Genomic DNA, 18,569 nt, shown 5'->3' with positions numbered 1-18,569 from the left:
CCCCATTTGAAAAGACCCTGATGCTGGGAAAGATTGAAGGCGGGAGGAGAAGGGGACGATAGAGGATGAGATGGCTGGACGGCATCACCAACTCAATGGACATGAGTTTGAGTGAACTCCGGGAGTTGGTGATGAACAGGGAGGCCTGGCGTGCTGCAGCCCATGGGTCACAAAGAGCCGGACATGACTGAGTGACTGAACTGAACTGAAACATGGTCTATTGGGACATATTCATGCAAATTCCTGATTTTAATAATTTCACTGTTTTCTCCAGCTGTTTCTTATTAGGCAGTTTTGTGTACAAGGAAGAGCTCTGAACTGACGGAAAGCCTACAGCTGCTCTCTCAGTTCCGTTACTGATTTACTGTGGCGACCTTGAGTAGGACCCTTTATCAGGAAGAAGAACTGCCATTTACTCATCTGTAAAATGAGAAGCTTGGGCTAAAACACTCTCCAGGTTTCCTAGATCTAAGACTGACTGCTATTTCTAATACCCACTTCATAAAAATGTGAACACCAGCACATCTATAGCAAAACAGTGTGAAACCGTAAGGGTGTTGCCATAATCTATGTTCAGTCGTGTCCAACCCTTTGTGACCCCCATGGACTTATAACCCCCCAGGCTCCTCTGACCATGGGATTCTCCAGGCAAGAACACTGGAATGTGTTGCCATTCCCTTCTCCAGGTGATCTTCCAGACCCAGGGATCGAACCCGTGTCTCCTGCATTGCTGGGGGATTCTTTATCCTGGAGCCACCTGAGAAGCCCACCATAATCTACATCTGTTTTCAGAAAGAAATGCTGAACAGGAGCAGCAAGCATGCACTGGGCTCAGTGTGGTTATGAGATTCCAACTCTCTGTGGGAGGGCAGGCGGGGCTGCTGCTGGCTGCGGTCCTCAGGAGCGACCACATCATCGGTTGGCCCCCGGTACATCCACGGTCACTGATGGATCAGCAGCTGTTGTTTCCTTCCAGTTTTATAATGAGGACACTTTGGTAATATATAACAAAGCTGAAAACACAAAATGCTTATCTCCTGGAATTCAGCAATTTCACCTGAAAGAAAAATTGTGTGCACTTTCCCCAAAAAAGGCAAAGGCAAGAATATTCTTGGCAACATTGCATTAGAAAGAAAGTCTGGAAACGACCTATGTGGCCATGGAGAGGAGAACACTGAGTTGTATTCACACAGTGAAATATTACGCAGCAGCGTATGATAGCTACACGTTGTGAATAAAGGCAAGTTGCAAAAGAACACAGGCAAGGTGACGCTCCTGATGCTTGTTCATGTTAGTCATGCAGTATGAACACCAAGTCAGCGTGTAGCATGACACCAGCATGGCCATGGTAGTATTTTAGTTTGTTGTTGTTCGGTCACTAAGTTGTGTCTGACTCTTTTCCATCCTACAGACCGCAGCACACCAGGCTTCTCTGTCCTTCACTCTCTCCAGGAATTTGCTCAAACTCATGTCCATTGAGTCAATGATGCCATGCAATTATCTCATCCTCTGTCACCCCTTCTCCTCCTGCCCTCAATCTTTCCCAGCCTCAGGGTGGCGTCCAGTGAGTCCTCTCTTTGCATCAGGTGGCCAAAGTATTAGAGCTTCAGCTTCAGCCTCAGTCCTTCCAATGAATATTCAGGACTGATTTTCTTTAGCATGGACTGGATGGAACTCCTTGCTGTCCAAGGGACTCTCAAGAGTCTTTTCCAACTCCACAGTACAAAAGCATCAATTCTTTAGCACTCAGTCTTCTTTATGGTTCCACTCTCACATCCGTATGTGACTGCTGGAAAAACCTTAGCTTTGGCTATACAGACCTTTGTTGGAAAAGTGATGCCCCTGTTCTTTAATATTCTGTCTAGGTTTGTCATAGATTTTCTTCCAAGGAGCAAGGATCTGTTAATAGGTGGCAGGTACAAAGGTAGCCATTGTGTTATTCTGTAAGTATTTTTGTATGTTTTAAATATTTCATAATGAAGTTAAAACAACTGAAATATTGTCTGTGCTTTTTAGGCTCTCCTGGGGTTCCATCTATGCTGCCTTCATCTTTGTCACTTCCATAATCATCACAGTCATAATAACATCTACTGAAATTATCATCCTGACGGGCTTCACGGTCATATTTACTCTCTTTTTCTTGTATGGCTTATCCTTGGTAAGTTCGTACATTTGCTACCACGGTCTCTGCTTCCGGTCTTGGTTACATGTAACAGAAATAATGTCTGAGCAGGCTCCTGTAGCCCCTTCCTTCACTTTGTGTGTGTGTGTGTGTGTGTGTGTGTGTGTGTGTGTGTGTGTTTGCTGGAGAAGTCTTTATGAGTATGAGAAAATGATGAGACCTAAATAAAATTGAAACTGTTTTTTTTGCATAAAGGTCTGAATTAATGAAAGGATGCATCAGAAAGAAAGAAAATTGTTTTGACTCTAAAAAATACCTAAGATCTTTATAGATTGATGAGAATGTTCTTAAGGACTGGACCCACCTTTTCTTCCCCAAAGGTTCCCTGTCGGATGGCAGCTTTTCACATCTCATCTCCTTGTAACACCCACCCTGGTCTGACTGCCCATGTCACCCTCTCTTCCTTCTCTGAACAGGCTCCTCTGACTTCTTCCACCTTCCAGGGGGTTTTCTGCAAAACACAGTAGACACTCTTTGGTAATATATTAACTTAATTTCTTTCCCTCTTTCCAAGACTGCACTTTTATCCTTTTCTCAGCTCTTCCTGCAGGCTTTCCAAGTAGATAAATGGTTAAGAATCCGCCTGCCAGTGCAGGAGACATAGGTTTCATCCCTGGGTCGGAAAGATCCCTTGGAGGAGGGCATGGCAACCCACTCCAGTGTTCTTGCCTGGAGAATCCCATGGACAGAGGAGGCTGGTCAGCCAAAGTCCACGGGGTCTCAGAGTCGGAAGAGGACTTAGCTGCTATACAGCAACAACAGCTCTTCCTGCAGCCTTTCAAGCCCAGCATTTAAGCAGGCAAATAAAGATTCTCCTTACAAAGAGGGTGAGCAAAATTATCCCTTACTGTTGCTCATCACTGTGTCAGTGATAAATATTCATGTTATGGTACAAAGGTCCTTGTTTTGAGGTGGTACCACTGACCGTCAGCCTGTGTCGAGTCTTGGCTCTTTCAGATCGCTCTGGCGTTCCTGATGACCGTGCTGCTAAAGAAAACCATTCTCACCAGTCTGGTCGTGCTCCTCCTCACCCTCTTCTGGGGGAGTGTGGGATTCAGTGCGTTTTACCAACAACTTCCTTCACCTTTGAAGTGGATTTTCAGTATCTGTAGCCCCTTTGCCTTCAGTGCTGGAATTAACCAGGTGAGATCAGAGTTAATTCTAACCTTGTCATCATTTCTAAGAACCTAGAAAAGACTCTCTTGAGAAACAATTACAACTTAAATTCCTATTATTAAAACATTGTATTTTTAAAAATCAGTGTTCCTTTCTAATATTGCTTTGATTGCTGTAAAATAGAAAGTTCCCCTAAGCGCTTCATTATGAGGGCTTCTTAGAAAAACTGCTTAATGAAGTGGTAGTTCTTGCTGCTACACTGAATTATTTTTAAGTATTTATTATTACTTTTGTTTGAATCTTAGATTATCCACCTGGATTATACTGTGAATGGTGTCATTTTTCCTGACGCTTCTGGAGACTCATATATAATGATAGCTACTTTTTCCATATTGACTTTTGATGCCCTTTTATACTTGGCATTGGCGTTATACTTTGACAAAATCCTACCCTGTAAGTAATTACGGTTTTTTCCTGACCTCTGCTGGTAGTGATCACATTGAAGATGTTTTTCTTAAAGTTATATATTTTAAGAAATAAGGAATGACAAGCATTTCCCATAAAAGACTGAATGATTTCTTTTTCTCTGCTTCATAGCTTTAACGGTCTAAAGGAATTGCTACCTAAAAATAATTATTCTTCTGAATGTGATATAGTGATACACATTATAAACATACGATGATGATCATTTAATTATATTTTAATTAAATATGTTTAATTATAATTATACTTTAATTGTAATTATAATATAATTACATTGTATTATAATTATGTTATAATTTATAATACATTTTAAATATTATACTTATATTTTAAATAATGCTACATTTTTCAAAGATCACTGAAAGTGTTTTCAAAGAATGATATTGCGGGTTTGTATCAGGACAGGTGGGAATAAATTAGTTCTTAAGATGGTTTTGGTTAGCTTAGGGACCTTGCATAGTGAAGTGCCTCCTAACCTTTGTCATGTATCGCTCGTATTTACAGAAGTGATCCCCTGGAGGAGGGCATGGCCCCCCACTCCAGTATGCTTGCCTGGAAAATCCCATGGATGGAGAAACCTGGCAGGCTACAGTCCATGGGATCACAAAAAGTCAGACATGACTGAGTTACTTCACTTTATTACCCAGTTAGATTTTCTTTATCTTGAAAACAACTTAAAATTCCACATAAGTCTAGAATTCCTACACACATACCAGAATCAGGGTGCTTTTTTCCCTTGCATGATCCATTTATATATTTTATTTTGTATTTTTCTTCCACTTTGACTGGATTTAAATTTGTTCTATATATTCCTGTGTGTTTATTTGTATGTATGTCTGTCTCTTTATCACTTCTGGTTAACATCTGAAGACCCTTAGTAACAAATGCTATTCCATTTTTTTAAATCTAGGGAATGACCATAGGTTCATCCTGAACAAATTAATTTCTCCATGTACTTTTTATTGATGTACCATATAGATTTCAGTATTTTGCTCAGTCATACTGTTGAATCACATGATTTCTTAAGTTCACAAACATATTGAAAATTATTTTTATGTGCCATGTTAAGGCTTTTCCCGCTCAATATGTGATTTAATCATTATTCTAAACACATTTCAGAAAGCAATTTATTCAAGCCTTTAATTTATACCTTATCAAGGGTTCTATTATATTGTTTACCTTTTGTAATAATATGTCGTTTCTTTTTAATTTTCATTGTTTCCTTCACTCTCAAAACTTCTCGATAATAGGGAGTTAGAAAGCAATATTTGTGATGCTTAAAAGTCCAAGACATTCTGCACTGCTCTAAGGAAGGCTTATGTGCTCACGTTTCCATGGTACTGAACACATGTTTTACCACCTCTTAACTAGATGGAAACGAGTCCCATTATTCGCCATTGTTTTTCCTGAACTCGTCACCTTGCTTCCAACGCCGGAGGACTGGTAGTCATGTCGCCTGGAAAGACGCGGACCCTGAGCCCGCCCCCGATGAGCACTGTGAGCCCGTAGCCCCAGAATTCCACGGGAGAGAAGCCGTCAGGTAGTCACACGTGTACTGAGACACGGGCACGAGGAGATGAGCTTATTGAAAAAGTTTATTTAAGTATAGCTGGTTTATAGTGTCCTGTGGATTTCTGCCGCACAGTCAGGTGGCTCGGCTACGTATTCTTTCCCACGGTGGCTTATCACAGGATGCTGAATCGAGTTCCCTGCTCTACATGGCAGGGCCCTGCCGCTTATCCGTCCTGTTTGCAATCGTTTGCCTCTGCTAACCCCAAACTCGCAGTCCTCCCCACCCCTCCTCCTTGGCAACCACGTCTGTTTCTGTTTGTGAGTCTGTTCCTGGTTCACGGGTTTGCTCATCTGTGTCCCATTTGAGATTCCACACGTGAGTGATGCACGTGCTGTCTGTCTTTCTCTTCCTGCCTGACTGCGCTCGGTCGTCTCCAGCTGCACGCCTGCTGCTGCAGTGGCAGTCCACCCCCTCTTACGGGCGCCTGACCCTGCGTGCGTGCGCGCACCGCAGCCCCATCCGCTCGTCCGGGCGCCTGACCCTGCGTGCGCGCGCGCACCGCAGCCCCATCCGCTCGTCCGGGCGCCTGACCCTGCGTGCGCGCGCGCACCGCAGCCCCATCCGCTCGTCCGGGCGCCTGACACTGCGTGCGTGCGCGCCCCGCAGCCTCATCCGCTCGTCCGTCAGTGGGCACGGAGGCTGTTTCCGTGGCTCACCTGCTGTCGACACTGCTGCTGTGAACGCTGGGGTGCATGCATCCTTTTGCATTAGAGTTTTCTCTGGATATATGCCCAGGAATGGGATTACTGGATCATATGGCAACTCTATTTTTAGTTTATTGAGGAATATTGCATACTGTGTAGGGCTTCCCTGGTGGCTCAGACGGTAAAGAGTCTGCCTGCAATGCGGGAGACCTGGGTTCAGTCCCTGGGTCGGGGAGATCCCCTGGAGAAGGAAATGACACCCACTCCAGTACTCTGCCTGGAGAATCCTATGGACAGAGGTGCCTGGTGGGCTGCAGTCCCTGGGGTCACAGAGTCAGACAAGCTGAGCGACTCCACTTTCACTTTCCATACTGTTTTCCATAGTGGCTAAAATAAATGGAATATTAACCAGTGGCAGCAGGGTGAACCTGAAGCAAAATACTGAAGAACAGATTTGTAAATGTCACTGAACTCCTCCTCTGTCATCACCTACAGTGTCTCGTACGATAGTGAAAGTCCCATTTGCTCAGCACCGTGCAATGTCGCCGCTTCACCCTCTGTCTAGGCTCCCCCAGCTTCTGTCTGTCCGCTCCAGCCTCTGAGTTTTTGCTCGTCTTAGGGTCTCTGAATCTTTTCCTTTGTACTTTTGACTGGCTTCTACTGTCTAATGGAAGAAGTAAGAAATTTGGAATCAGCGTGTCTGCTCCAAACACTGTGGTTTGTCATCTTGAAATCCAAAATCAACCAGCCTCTCCCAAGTGGAAGTTTATGTATTAAAATAAAATGCTGAGGTCCCACACCCATGGGGTCCCACTATATCCAGAAAGGCAGAAATAAAGTATCTTCTTGGATTCAGCAGCTTTGACGCCTTTTCTTTTAAATCTCCAGACTCTTTGCTCCAACCTGCCCACCGCCAGCATTCCTGGTTGATAAATGTCCTTACCTTTATTCTCATTCAGGGACAGAAAGGAGGGTGAAGTTTCCCTTTGAACTCGAAGATGCATTGCATGTGGTCTTATATGGTCCTGACATTGCTCATCTGTCTGAGCTTCATTCTTGCTTTGCCCTGTATGTGTTGCCTTTGAAATTTTAGTGTGTATTCAAACTTGGTGACCACTGATCTAGAAGTGTGTGTGTGTGTGTGTGTGTGTGTGTGTGTATTTGATGAAGTGATCCCAGATGACACAGTGCTAAAGAATCTGCCTGCCAATGCAGGCAATAAAAGGGATGCGGATTTGATCCCTGGGTCAGGAAGGTCCTCTGGAGGAGGAAATGGCAAACCATCCAGTATTCTTACCTGGAGAATTACATGGGCAGAGGAGCCTGGTGGGCTACGTCCATGGACCTGCAAAGATCGGACATGACTGAGCACACACACACATTTATTTGGCTGCATTGGGTCTTGGTTGTGGCATGCAGGATCTTTCTGTCCTTCTTTGATACACGTGGGATCTATTGTTGTGGCGTGTGAAGCTTTAGCTGTGGCTGTGGGATCTGGTTTGCTGACCAGGGATGAAACCCAGGCTCCCTGCATCGGGAACCTGGAGTCTTATCCACTGGATCACCAGTGCATGCTCGGTCGCTAAGTCGCATCTGACCCTGCAGTCCCATGGACTGTAGCCCACCAGGCTCCTCTCTCAGCCTGATTGTAACTTTCTAAAGGGGCTCTTTAATTTTCCCCCTCAGGGGAAGCGTTTAGTCTGAAATAAGTCTTGGTCTTTCTGAGTAGATTGTTATGTCCTCTCTTTTCACATGAAGTTGGCTGCCTCCCTGTAACTCAAGTTATTCATGATCTGTACAATTTTTACTTTTCTATTGGCTACCTAAGCACCGATTATTTTTTCATTTCAGAATCAGAAATGTTAAAAAAGTATATAAAGAAAAGACTGGAAAAGTGGAAGTATTGAAAGGTAAAGCAAAACTTTCATTGTTTTCATTGACTTCTTAAAAAAATGGAAAAAGTTCAGTGTAAAAAATTACAGATTATATGTAAGCAAAACAGAAAAAAGTACAAACAGCCTACCTCCACTACCTGGAAATTCACCACGATTAAGAACTGGATGTAAAACCCTTCCAGATGTCTCATGGATCTACTTATCTACGAAAATGGAGGCATACAAAGAAAAATGCCACTTCATTTTAAAAGATGACTTTGCTATTAGCAATATTTCATTGTATTTGCACTGTAAGGAAAGAATGTCTAGACTTAACATGGATAAATTTTTATACTAGTCAAGGAATATACATAGCTCATATGTATTGGTAAGATTAACATAAGACCAGGAACACCTTTGTTGTTGCTGTTGTTTAGCTGCTAAGTTGTGTCTGACTCTTTGTGACCCCACGAACTGGAGGCCACCAGGCTCCTCTCTCCAAGGAATTTCCCAGGCAGGAATACTGCAGTGGGTTGCCATTGCCTTCTCCAGGGCATCTTCCCGACTCAGGATTGAACCTGGGTCTCCTGCTTTGCAGGCAGATTCTTTACCACTGAGCCACAAGTCAGTATCCAACAATAACCGTAGTTTATGGTTTCTAGTGAACTGACATATTTGAAACTGAGTATTCTCACAAATATATTTTTCTGTAACAAACATTTAAGCAAGCATCAGAGTTAGTGGTGACATTTCATAGAGGACAGCTTGCTGTTACGGATAATTATTTTTAGGAGGAATATTTTAGAAGAGACAGAAGCCTTAACAGCTAAAAAAGGAAGAGCCGTCAACCCTCCCAAGGTTGCGAGTTCTCAGTCCACTTTGCTTATGTTACATTTATTTTCTAACAAATGCAGATCCCTTAGCTCAATTTTACTTCTTCCTTTGAGAGTATGTCTTTGCTTTGAAAATTTAATGTACTTGTGTAAACATGTTGGGCTTTTTCCTAGTTGATGAAAACTGTTGTTATTATTCACATTCCCTTCTGCATCTTTTAAAAATGTCTCCTTATATTATGCATTTAAGATGGATAAATGGAAAGACTCCCACATGTATTTCTTCCTGACAGTTGATGCTTATTTTTATCCAATACCATCTAGACCTGTGGTTTCTTTTTTAAATTATAGCCAAAGACATGTTAAAGTATTTTTAAATATCTCATTTCAATTTTCAGAGGCCAGTATGAACCACTTTTGCCCTCATCAGTATGTCTAAATAGTTCCAACTTCTGCAAGGATTTGTTCTATTTTTAAAAGTAGCAAAACCTTAAAAAATGTTAAAGCATCAAACATCAATAGGTGTAAAAATATATGAAACAACCCATTGGAGTTGCTCTTCGGGAAGTAAAGATGGTAGCTGTCCCTCTTGTCTTTCTCCCCCCGAGGCAACTGATTCATGCGGCCACTGGGAACGCCTTTGAAAACATGGCCTTGAAATAACTTGTCTGTAGTGAAGGACAGGGAGGCCTGGCGTGCTGCAGTTCATGGGATCGCAAAGAGTCGGACACGGCTTAGCACTGAAGAACAGCAACAGTCTATAGAGTTAAACAGCATTCCCTTCTATGGATACCATTATTTACTGAACTCACACACTTGTGTATGAAATTCAGTTGTTTTCAGTTTCTACACTGTCATAAAAACACTATTGTGAACATCCTTGCTCAATCTTTGTAAAGATTGTTAATAACTTCCTGAATAAAAATTTCTAGAAACAAAATTATTCAAATGGGTCCATATTTTTAAGATTCTTGGTTCAAGTACCTAAGCATTTCCTTCCAAGATTATAAAAATTCATACTCCCACAAGCAGTTATTAACAACAGAAATAATAGTAGCAACGAACACTCAAGGTTTACTGAGCACCTAGTGTGCTGAGAACAATGCTCAGTGACACGCCTGGACTTTTTCCTTTCACCCGTGAGATGCTGACTTCTCTTCCACTTTACATCTGAGGAAACTGAGGCTTCCGTTTCTTTTTTCAGATCATTTGTGTAATTAGCGTCACTTTTATCCTTGAAAACACTGACCTTTCCCCTTTAAAAACAACAAGCATAAGATGTGTTAGTGTGCTTCTTTAGTTTTCTCAATATTGTTTATTAATTAACTCATATTTTTGACAGATTCGAAAGCTTGTTTCATTGATTTTAATTTCTTATCTTGACTTTGGTCCAGTTCAGGTTTCTTTCTGATTCTATTGGTCAGTGTATTCTAGACCAATAATATATTATTTTATTTATTACATTTTCTCCACTGGTAAAACTAATATTTTAATTATTATGGTTCTCAAGTATATTTTAATATCTTGCAGCCAAGACTGATCTGTTACTATTCTGTAGATTTTCCTAATCATTTGAGTTTATTCTTCCAATGACCTTTAGAATCTTTTAGTCAAATTGCAAGTGAGGGTTTAATGGATTTGATTACAACAGGAAGAATTTTCTCTTATAATTATTTTTACTAGTATATTTAATAGCTGAGTAAATTGTCCTTATAAAGTTTTGTCTATCATCTAGATAGAAAATAGATGAACTGAAATTTCAGTCCAGTCATTAAATTCAATATTATTAGAAAGTAGGTCACTTATTTTAATTGAAAGAACTTGATCATTTAGACACAATATTTTACAAGATTCTTAAGAATTTCATCTTGCTCTGTTCAACAACTTTCTGTAATGAAGTTTGGATTTCACATGGTGGTAAAGCAAATAAAGAAAAAATAATATCTCAAAGAATTTTTAGCTAAATGATTTTTCTATTGACATGAAAACACAATACTTTTAACAAAAGAATAGAAAAATGGAGTTAAGGTGAAATACAGATTTTTGGTGAATGTGTTTTAAAAGATAATTAATGCTATGAAAAAGGTTTATGATTAAATATTTGAAAAGGCAGCCTAGAAAAAAATAGAGTACAAAGTTTATAAATATATTTACATATTCATATATGCAAATATACACATGATGCAAATGTATTATAATATGGCTATTGGGAATTATGGTTGGTTTTTGTCTTAAGTGATTGTATTTATTTCTCAAATATTCTACAGTAAAGATATTATTTTAGCAACCAGAAAAATACTGAATATTATGTATTTTAAACTGTTGAAATGCTTCAAATACACAGTTAACATAAAGTGTCTTGTTCTGTTTTTAGAAACAGCCCTATCTATTGCCCTCTTATTTATAATGCTGATGTTTTGTTCTGAAAATAGGCTTGTCCTTTGACATCTATGAAGGTCAGATCACGGCAGTTCTGGGTCACAGTGGGGCTGGCAAATCGGCGTTGCTGCGCATCCTTAGTGGGTCGTCTGTTCCAACAGCAGGTGCGCAAACGATGCTTCCCAAAGGCGGGCAGCCTGAGCGCAGAATGAGGCCTTGTGTGCCTTTTTTGTTTTCAGGTTGTAATTTAACCGCCTTAGAGGAAGTGATGTTCGTTTATCTAAAGCCGTTTACCAAAACTACATGATTTTATATATATTTTCAATTTCCCAAATTTTCATGAAAATCCTGATCTTCAATGCTGTGTGATATTTCAGGGGAGATATTGTGTATACAGTATTCTCAACATCTGTTTATGCTGAGAGTAGTTAATGGTTGTTAATAAATTATAAAATCATCATTTTAGATACTTCTGAATATATGCCAATATTTTCCTAAATAAGATCTACAGACGTTAATAAAATGTATTATCTCACCAATGTTAAATTATTTTTAACTTCTTAGGATCAGTTACCATCTATAATAAAAATCTCTCCGAAATGCAAGACTTGGAGGAAATCCGAAAGATAACTGGTGTTTGTCCTCAATTCAATGTTCAGTTTGACATGCTGACTGTAAAGGAGAACCTCAGGCTGTTTGCAAAAATAAAAGGAATTCAGCCAAAGGACGTGGAGCAAGAGGTACACGGGTGTGCTCAGAGTCTCTGAACTGCCGAACATTTGCCAAGTTAAATCAGTGGTTTACTGCTCTCTTATAAATGAAATGCAGGCAGTGAGACCCTTTAATATATATTATATATATGTATATGTGTATATATATATATATATAGGCTTCCCTGGTGGCTCAGCTGGTAAAGAATACACATGCAATGTGGGAGACCTGGGTTTGATCCCTGGATTAGGAAGAAGCCCTCGAGAAGGAAATGGCTACCGATTCCATATAGTATGAATCATCTTGGATTTCAAGCTTTGTATATTTCTTGTCTAGGTACAAAGAGTTTTACTGGAATTGGACATACAGAACATTCAGGATAATCTTGCTACACTTTTAAGTGAAGGTCAAAAAAGAAAGCTGACCATTGGGATTGCCCTTTTAGGAGATCCTCAAGTAAGTGAGATTATACGTGAGGATTGCAGAGTGAGCGTCAGGACAAGGTCCAGCTCGTGTGCGTGCGTGTGTGTGTGTGTGTGTGTGTAATAAAAACATTTTACTGTATACACAGATGATTCCTCCCCCTCCTCCTTCTTCCTCTTCTTTCTCTCGTCCTTCTTGAAACATAACTGACCTACAACACTACGTGACTTCCAGGTGCCCGGCACAGTGATGTAATATTCCTGTGCATTACACAATGACCACCACGATAAATCTAGCCGTCTGCCATTGTGTAAAGTAACTGAAAGATTATTGACTCTATGCCCCATGCAGCACATTTGACGGGGCTCATTTACTTTGTAACTGGAAGTTGCTGCCTCTTAATCTTCCTCGCCTATTTCATTCATCCCACCCCGCTCCCTTCTGGCAACCACGTGTTTCTTCTCTCTACCTGTGAGTTTGTTTCTGTTTTGCTCTGTTTGCTAGTTTGCTTTGATTTTTAGATTCCACATGTAAATGAGATCATGCAGCATTTGTCTTTCTCTCTCTGACTTCTGCTTAGTGCAGTACCCTCTAGGTCTATCCCTGTTGTCACAAATCCAAGCGTTCATTGTGTGTTTGACTGAGTAATATTCCACTATATATATATATATATATACACACACATATATATATGCCACATCTTCTTTATCCATTCATCTATCGATGGACATTTAGGTGGCTTCCATATCTTGGCTACTATAAATAACACTGCAGTGAATATAAGGATACATGTGTCTTTTTGAATTAGTGTTTTGGGTTTTTTTTGTGTTTTTTTCTGGAAGAATGCTGAAGTAAAATTTCTGGATTGTATGGTAGTTCTATTTTTATTTCAGCTTTTGAGGAAACCCCACACTGTTCTCCACAGTGACTGCACCAATGGACATTCCCAGCAGCCGTGCACAAGCGTCCTGCTTTCCCTGCGTCCTGCTTTCCCCGAGTCCTGCTTTCCCCGCGTCCTTACCAATATTTGTTATTCACTGTCTTTTGGATAATAGCCATTCAGACAGGTGCGAGTGATATCTCATTGTGGTTCTGATGTTCACTCATTTCCCTGATGGTTACTGATGTTGAGTAGCTCATGTGTCTGTTGGCTATAAATATGTCTTCTTTGAAAAATGTCTGTTCAGATCCCTTGACCATTTTGTAATCAGGTTATTTTTTTTTTATGTAGAATCGTGTGAGTCCTTTGTATATTTTGGATGTTAATTTCTTATTGGTCAAATCATTTGCGAATATCTTCTCCCACATGGTAGGCAGCCTTTTGGGTTTTTTGTTAGTTTCCTTCCCCCTGCAAAAATGTTTTATTTTGTTTTTATAGTTATTTCAGTTATCTATTTTATTTTAGAATTTATTCTTATGTATTTTTTAATTTTTTGGCCACACCACATGGCCTGTGAGAGCTTGGTCCCCAACCAGGGATCAAACCTGTGTCCCCTGCATTGGAAATGCAGAGTCTTAACCACTGGACTGCCAGGGAAGTCCCTGCAAAAGCTTTTGAGCTTGATGCAGTCCCATTCATTTACTTTTGCTTTTGCTTCCCTTGGCTGAGGAGGCATATCCAAAAAAATACTAAGACCAATGTCAAAGAATGAAGCTCTTCTTTCACCCCTGAAAGTGATCGAGTTTTCATTATAAAGTATCCAGAGAGACCATACTGTGTGTAGCCATGAGTGTTAATATATTGGATACAAGTGGTGGGCAGTCATTATTTGGCACGGTTTTTATTGTTTCCCATGTTCTACCGTGGAGACAATTAACAAGGTCAAGAGAAATGGTGTCTATATCTTCATCCACTGTAGGTTTTGCTATTAGATGAGCCAACTGCGGGATTGGATCCTTTCTCAAGGCACCGAGTATGGAACTTGCTCAGGGAGCGCAAAGCAGACCGCGTGATCCTCTTGAGCACCAACTTGATGGATGAAGCGGACATGCTGGCTGGTAACTGTCACTTTTACCTCAGTCTGACGATGAAGAATTTGGGAGACATGGATTCCCAGGGCAAGATTGCTGCTCTTGTTCCCTCAGTGTGTCTATATTGTACAGGAATCCCGGGAATGACTGCCATCTAGTCCCACTGTAGAATTCCTCACCAGCTCTGCATATGCTGGACTGTGAGCGCTAATGAAAAACCGTGTTGACAGCTTTTCAGATCAGCTCTTGATTAATTTCAGCATCCCAGTCTTTTATGTCTATTTGGTTGAAAAATGTCCACTCATTTTTTATCATTCATAGTAGAAAATATGCTTATGGAATTTATGGTTTGTTTATTTTTTTTCAAGAAGTATCAGAGGCCACTGAAGTAGACTGCAATGCAGAAGCTCATTTTTTTATTAATTTAATTTTTTAACTTTTTTTCTTCTATTGGAGTATAGTTGAGCAGTTTTGTAATAGTTTCAGTTGCACAGCAGAGAAATTCAGCCAAACATATCAGTTCAGTTCAGTCGCTCAGTCGTGTCTGACTCTTTGCAACCCCATGGACTGCAGCACGCCAGGCCTCCCTGTCTATCACCAACTCCTGGAGCTTGCTCAGACTCATCTCCATTGAGTCAGTGACGCCATCCAACCATCTCATCCTCTGTCATCCCCATCTCCTCCTGCCTTCAGTGTTTCCCAGCATCAGGATCTTTTCTGATGAGTCAGCTCTTTGCATCAGGTGGTCAAAGTATTGGAGTTTCAGCTTCAACATCAGTCTTTCCAGTGAATATTCAGGACTGATTTCCTTTAGGATGGACTGGTTGGATCTCCTTGCAGTCCAAGGGACTCTCAAGAGTCTTCTCCAGCACCACAGTTCAAAACATGCATTTATCCATTCTCCCATGCAGAAGCTCATTTTATTTACTTTTAACTTTATTTTATACACAATAATAGTTTTAAATTTTTTTAAACATTGAGATCATTTTGTGTTGGGGTATAGTCGATTAACAGTGTTGCGATAGTTTCAGGCAAACAGCAAAGGGACTCAGCCGTACATACACGTGTATCCTTTTTCCTCCAAACCGCCTCCCTTCCAGGCTGGCAGAAGCTCATTTTAAATGCGTGCATTTCAGTGCACGTTTCATGTTTTTAAAAGCCCATGAGATGGAGTTAGGCCCCGCAGGACACTTCTTCTTTGGAAATCTGAGTCCTGGCACCGCCCCCCATTTTTTCCACACAGTGAGAAGGTGATGACCCCATCTTCCCTCTCTCGCTTCTTTCTGCTCAGATAGGAAAGTGATCCTGTCCAATGGGAGGCTGAAGTGTGCAGGCTCGTCTGTCTTTTTGAAGCGAAGATGGGGTCTCGGCTATCACCTAAGGTAAAGGCACTGGGGGTGGCCTGGCTCTGTAGACACATCTTCATTGATGGGCTGTCTCCAAGGTAGGCCGCCCTGAGAGAGACTGGGATCTCACGCTTCAGCTCGCTCAGCTGGGTTGGTCCGTGTCTGCCGCGTGCTCCTCTGTATTCTTGTCGCCTGCATCTTCACCAGCGCTGAGGACGGGGCAGATTTCAAAGGGAGAAGCCCTGGCAGACTGATGACTGCCTCCCGGACCCCCTTCCAGGCTGAGACTGTGGGTGGTCTAACCTCCTGGACCCCCGTCCAGGCTGAGGCCGTGGGTGGCCTGACGTCGTGGACCCCTGTCCAGGCCAAGGCCGTATGTGATCTAACCTCCTGGACCCCCGTCCAGGCTGAGGCCATGGGTGGTGTGACTTCATGGACCCCTGTCCGACTGAGGCTGTGGGTAGTCTGACCTCCCAAACCCCTGTCCAGGCTGAGGCCATGGGTGGTCTGACCTCATGGACCCCCATCCAGGCTGAGGCCGTGTGTGGTCTGACCTCATGGATCCCAGTCCGGTCTGAGGCTGTGAGTGGTCTGACCTCCTGAACCCCTGTCCAGATTGAGGCCATGGGTGGTCTAACCTCATGGACCCCCATCCAGGCTGAGGCCGTGTGTGGTCTAACCTCATGGACCCCCATCCAGGCTGAGGCAGTGTGTGGTCTAACCTCATGGACCCCCATCCAGGCTGAGGCCGTGGGTGGTCTGACAGGCCTTGACCTTTTCCTGCCCTGAATCTCCTCAGCTGACCCATGCAGTGCTCGGGTAGATGCCATCCTTTCACAGGACACGAAGTCAAGTCCTTCTAGAAGCTATCGTCAACAGGGAGGAAATCTGGAGACAAAGAGTGGAGACAAAGACACTCCAACCAGCAAGTGTGTCCAGGCCAAACCAATACTTTTTGGAAAAAACTTTGATGATGAAACAAAACATGTGTGAAGGGCAGATTTCCCTATTAGACACTAGTTTTCTAACATCTGCACAGTCTGGTGTAATAATTATTTTCCCTAAGAAATCTCCTGCCTAATGTTCCTGTCTGTCTGTGTTTCTCTCATACTTGATATATCATTTTAATCGCAGTATTTACTTTTGTGTACTTGGAGTTGTTTTGAGCTGATATGTCTCTGTATATATAGATCCCAAGATTTTCCAAACTGATGACATTGTTATTACTGTTGTTATTTCCTCATTTGTTTGCTCCCTAAAGCCAAGTAAACTAATACACAAAGGCTAGAAATCTGACAAGAGCTCTGTTTTTGTGGCAGCGGTAGAGAAAACACAAATGAAATGTCTTTCCTTTTACATATTAGTTTGTACAGAAATGAAACATGTGATCCAGAAAAAATAACATCCCTCATTAATCACCACATCCCTGATGCTAAATTGAAAACGGAAAGCAAAGAAAAGCTTGTGTATACATTGCCTGCGGAAAGGACAAATAAATTTCCAGGTAATTTGGTACAAGTACAAGGGGACGAACGTGGAAACAAGTGCTCACACCGTTGTTACAGCCTTCATATGTGGTGGATTTGGGTTTTGTTTGGGGTTTGGTTTCTTAAGGCGCTGAAGCTGAGATGAGAACTTCCAAGTGGAGCTGTCCAACGGCCAAGCGTATAGCTGGTTATGGGATACAGGAATTCAGAGAGCAGAGTGAGAGCTGAATCTGGGAATCACTCATTCAGTGATTTGGGTTGAATCAATTGAATCTGCATATTAGATGGATTTAATGCAAGGGATTGGATTACTGAGAAGGTGACACAGGACTGAACCCTCGGCAGAGAGTGGAGGATGGGTCAGAGCGTGGTGGAAATCCGGAGCACCCCAGGGCAGTTGAAGGAGAAACAGGAATTTGTTCTTATTAACTCAAGGGAGAAAATGTTTCCAGAAGGAGGATATAGTCAACAGCTTTGAATGTCACTAAATTTTAAAAAGAGGGAGACCAAGTTAAAAGAATAAAAACAAACAACTCCCCCTGCCAAGAAAACGTATGCATTGAATTAAGAAGAAAATTGGAATCACTGATGCTTGAAAACAATAGCTTCTGGGCAGGTGGCAGGGATATAAGGGTAGCATTTGGGTTTGTGTAGGTTATGTGTTAGGAAGTCTTCTAATTTCATTCTTTTACATGTAGCTATCCAGTTTTCCAAGCACCATTTACTGAAGAGGCTATCTTTGCCCTGTTGTATATTCTTGCCTCCTTTGTCAAGAATAAGGTACCCCTAGGTGCATGGGTTTATTTCTGGGCTTTCTATCTTGTTCCATTGGTCTATATTTCTGTTTTTGTGCCAGTACCATACTGTCTTGATGACTGTAGCTTTGTAGTATAATCTGAAGTCAGGAAGGTTGATTTCTCCAGCTCCATCCTTCTTTCTCAAGACTGCTTTGTCCATTTGGAGTCTTTTGTGTTTCCGTATGAATTGTGAAATTTTTGTCCTAGTTCTGTGAAAAAATGCCATTGGTAATTTGATAGGGATTGCATTGGAGAATGGAGAAGGCAATGGCACCCCACTCCAGTACTCTTGCCTGGAAAATCCCATGGACGGAGGAGCCTCGTAGGCTGAAGTCCATGGGGTCGCTAAGAGCCGGACACGACTGAGCGACTTCACTTTCACTTTTCACTTTCATGCATTGGAGAAGGAATTGGCAACCCACTCCAGTGTTCTTGCCTGGAGAATCCCAGGCACAGAGGAGCCTGGTGGGCTGCCGTCTGTGGGGTCGCACAGAGTCAGACACGACTGAAGTGACTTAGCAGCAGCAGCAGCAGGTTATGTGTGAATAGGAGTGACTAATGGAAGACTGCAGAAGAGACCGATCTTTGGAGTAATGAATGCACTCGTGTGGGAGGGGCAGAGTCTGTTTGTTTCGCTGTTGCTTGTCGTGTGCATGCACACGCGTCTCTGCTCAGTGGGTGACCTTACAGCATTTGGGCGTGTGATCTGGGATGGCCTAGTACTTGCAGACGCTGATGATGCCGGAGATA

The 18,569-nt window shown here is 42.0% G+C and overlaps 1 protein-coding gene across 10 annotated transcripts in view; it reads left to right on the top strand.

Moving 5' to 3' along the window:
• ABCA6 (ATP binding cassette subfamily A member 6) overlaps positions 1 to 18,569 on the top strand; it is a 67,157-nt gene that overhangs the window by 18,614 nt on the left and 29,974 nt on the right. For 6 of the 10 annotated variants that reach the window (XM_025279368.3, XM_025279367.3, XM_025279366.3 and 3 more), the window contains 11 exons: positions 2,017 to 2,158; positions 3,140 to 3,325; positions 3,604 to 3,751; positions 5,153 to 5,321; positions 7,850 to 7,908; positions 11,138 to 11,248; positions 11,649 to 11,824; positions 12,132 to 12,251; positions 14,078 to 14,216; positions 15,481 to 15,571; positions 16,900 to 17,039. In XM_025279368.3, the coding sequence (XP_025135153.3) occupies positions 2,017 to 2,158; positions 3,140 to 3,325; positions 3,604 to 3,751; positions 5,153 to 5,321; positions 7,850 to 7,908; positions 11,138 to 11,248; positions 11,649 to 11,824; positions 12,132 to 12,251; positions 14,078 to 14,216; positions 15,481 to 15,571; positions 16,900 to 17,039 (1,481 nt within the window). The other 4 variants (XM_044938504.2, XM_025279375.3, XM_025279369.3 and 1 more) reach the window with 4 other exon arrangements.

Source organism: Bubalus bubalis, chromosome 3, assembly GCF_019923935.1.
Source record: "Bubalus bubalis isolate 160015118507 breed Murrah chromosome 3, NDDB_SH_1, whole genome shotgun sequence".
Classification (NCBI taxonomy): domain Eukaryota; kingdom Metazoa; phylum Chordata; class Mammalia; order Artiodactyla; family Bovidae; genus Bubalus; species Bubalus bubalis.
Note: the sequence above shows the minus strand (reverse complement) of the source record. Positions and strands in the feature narration are given on the sequence as shown.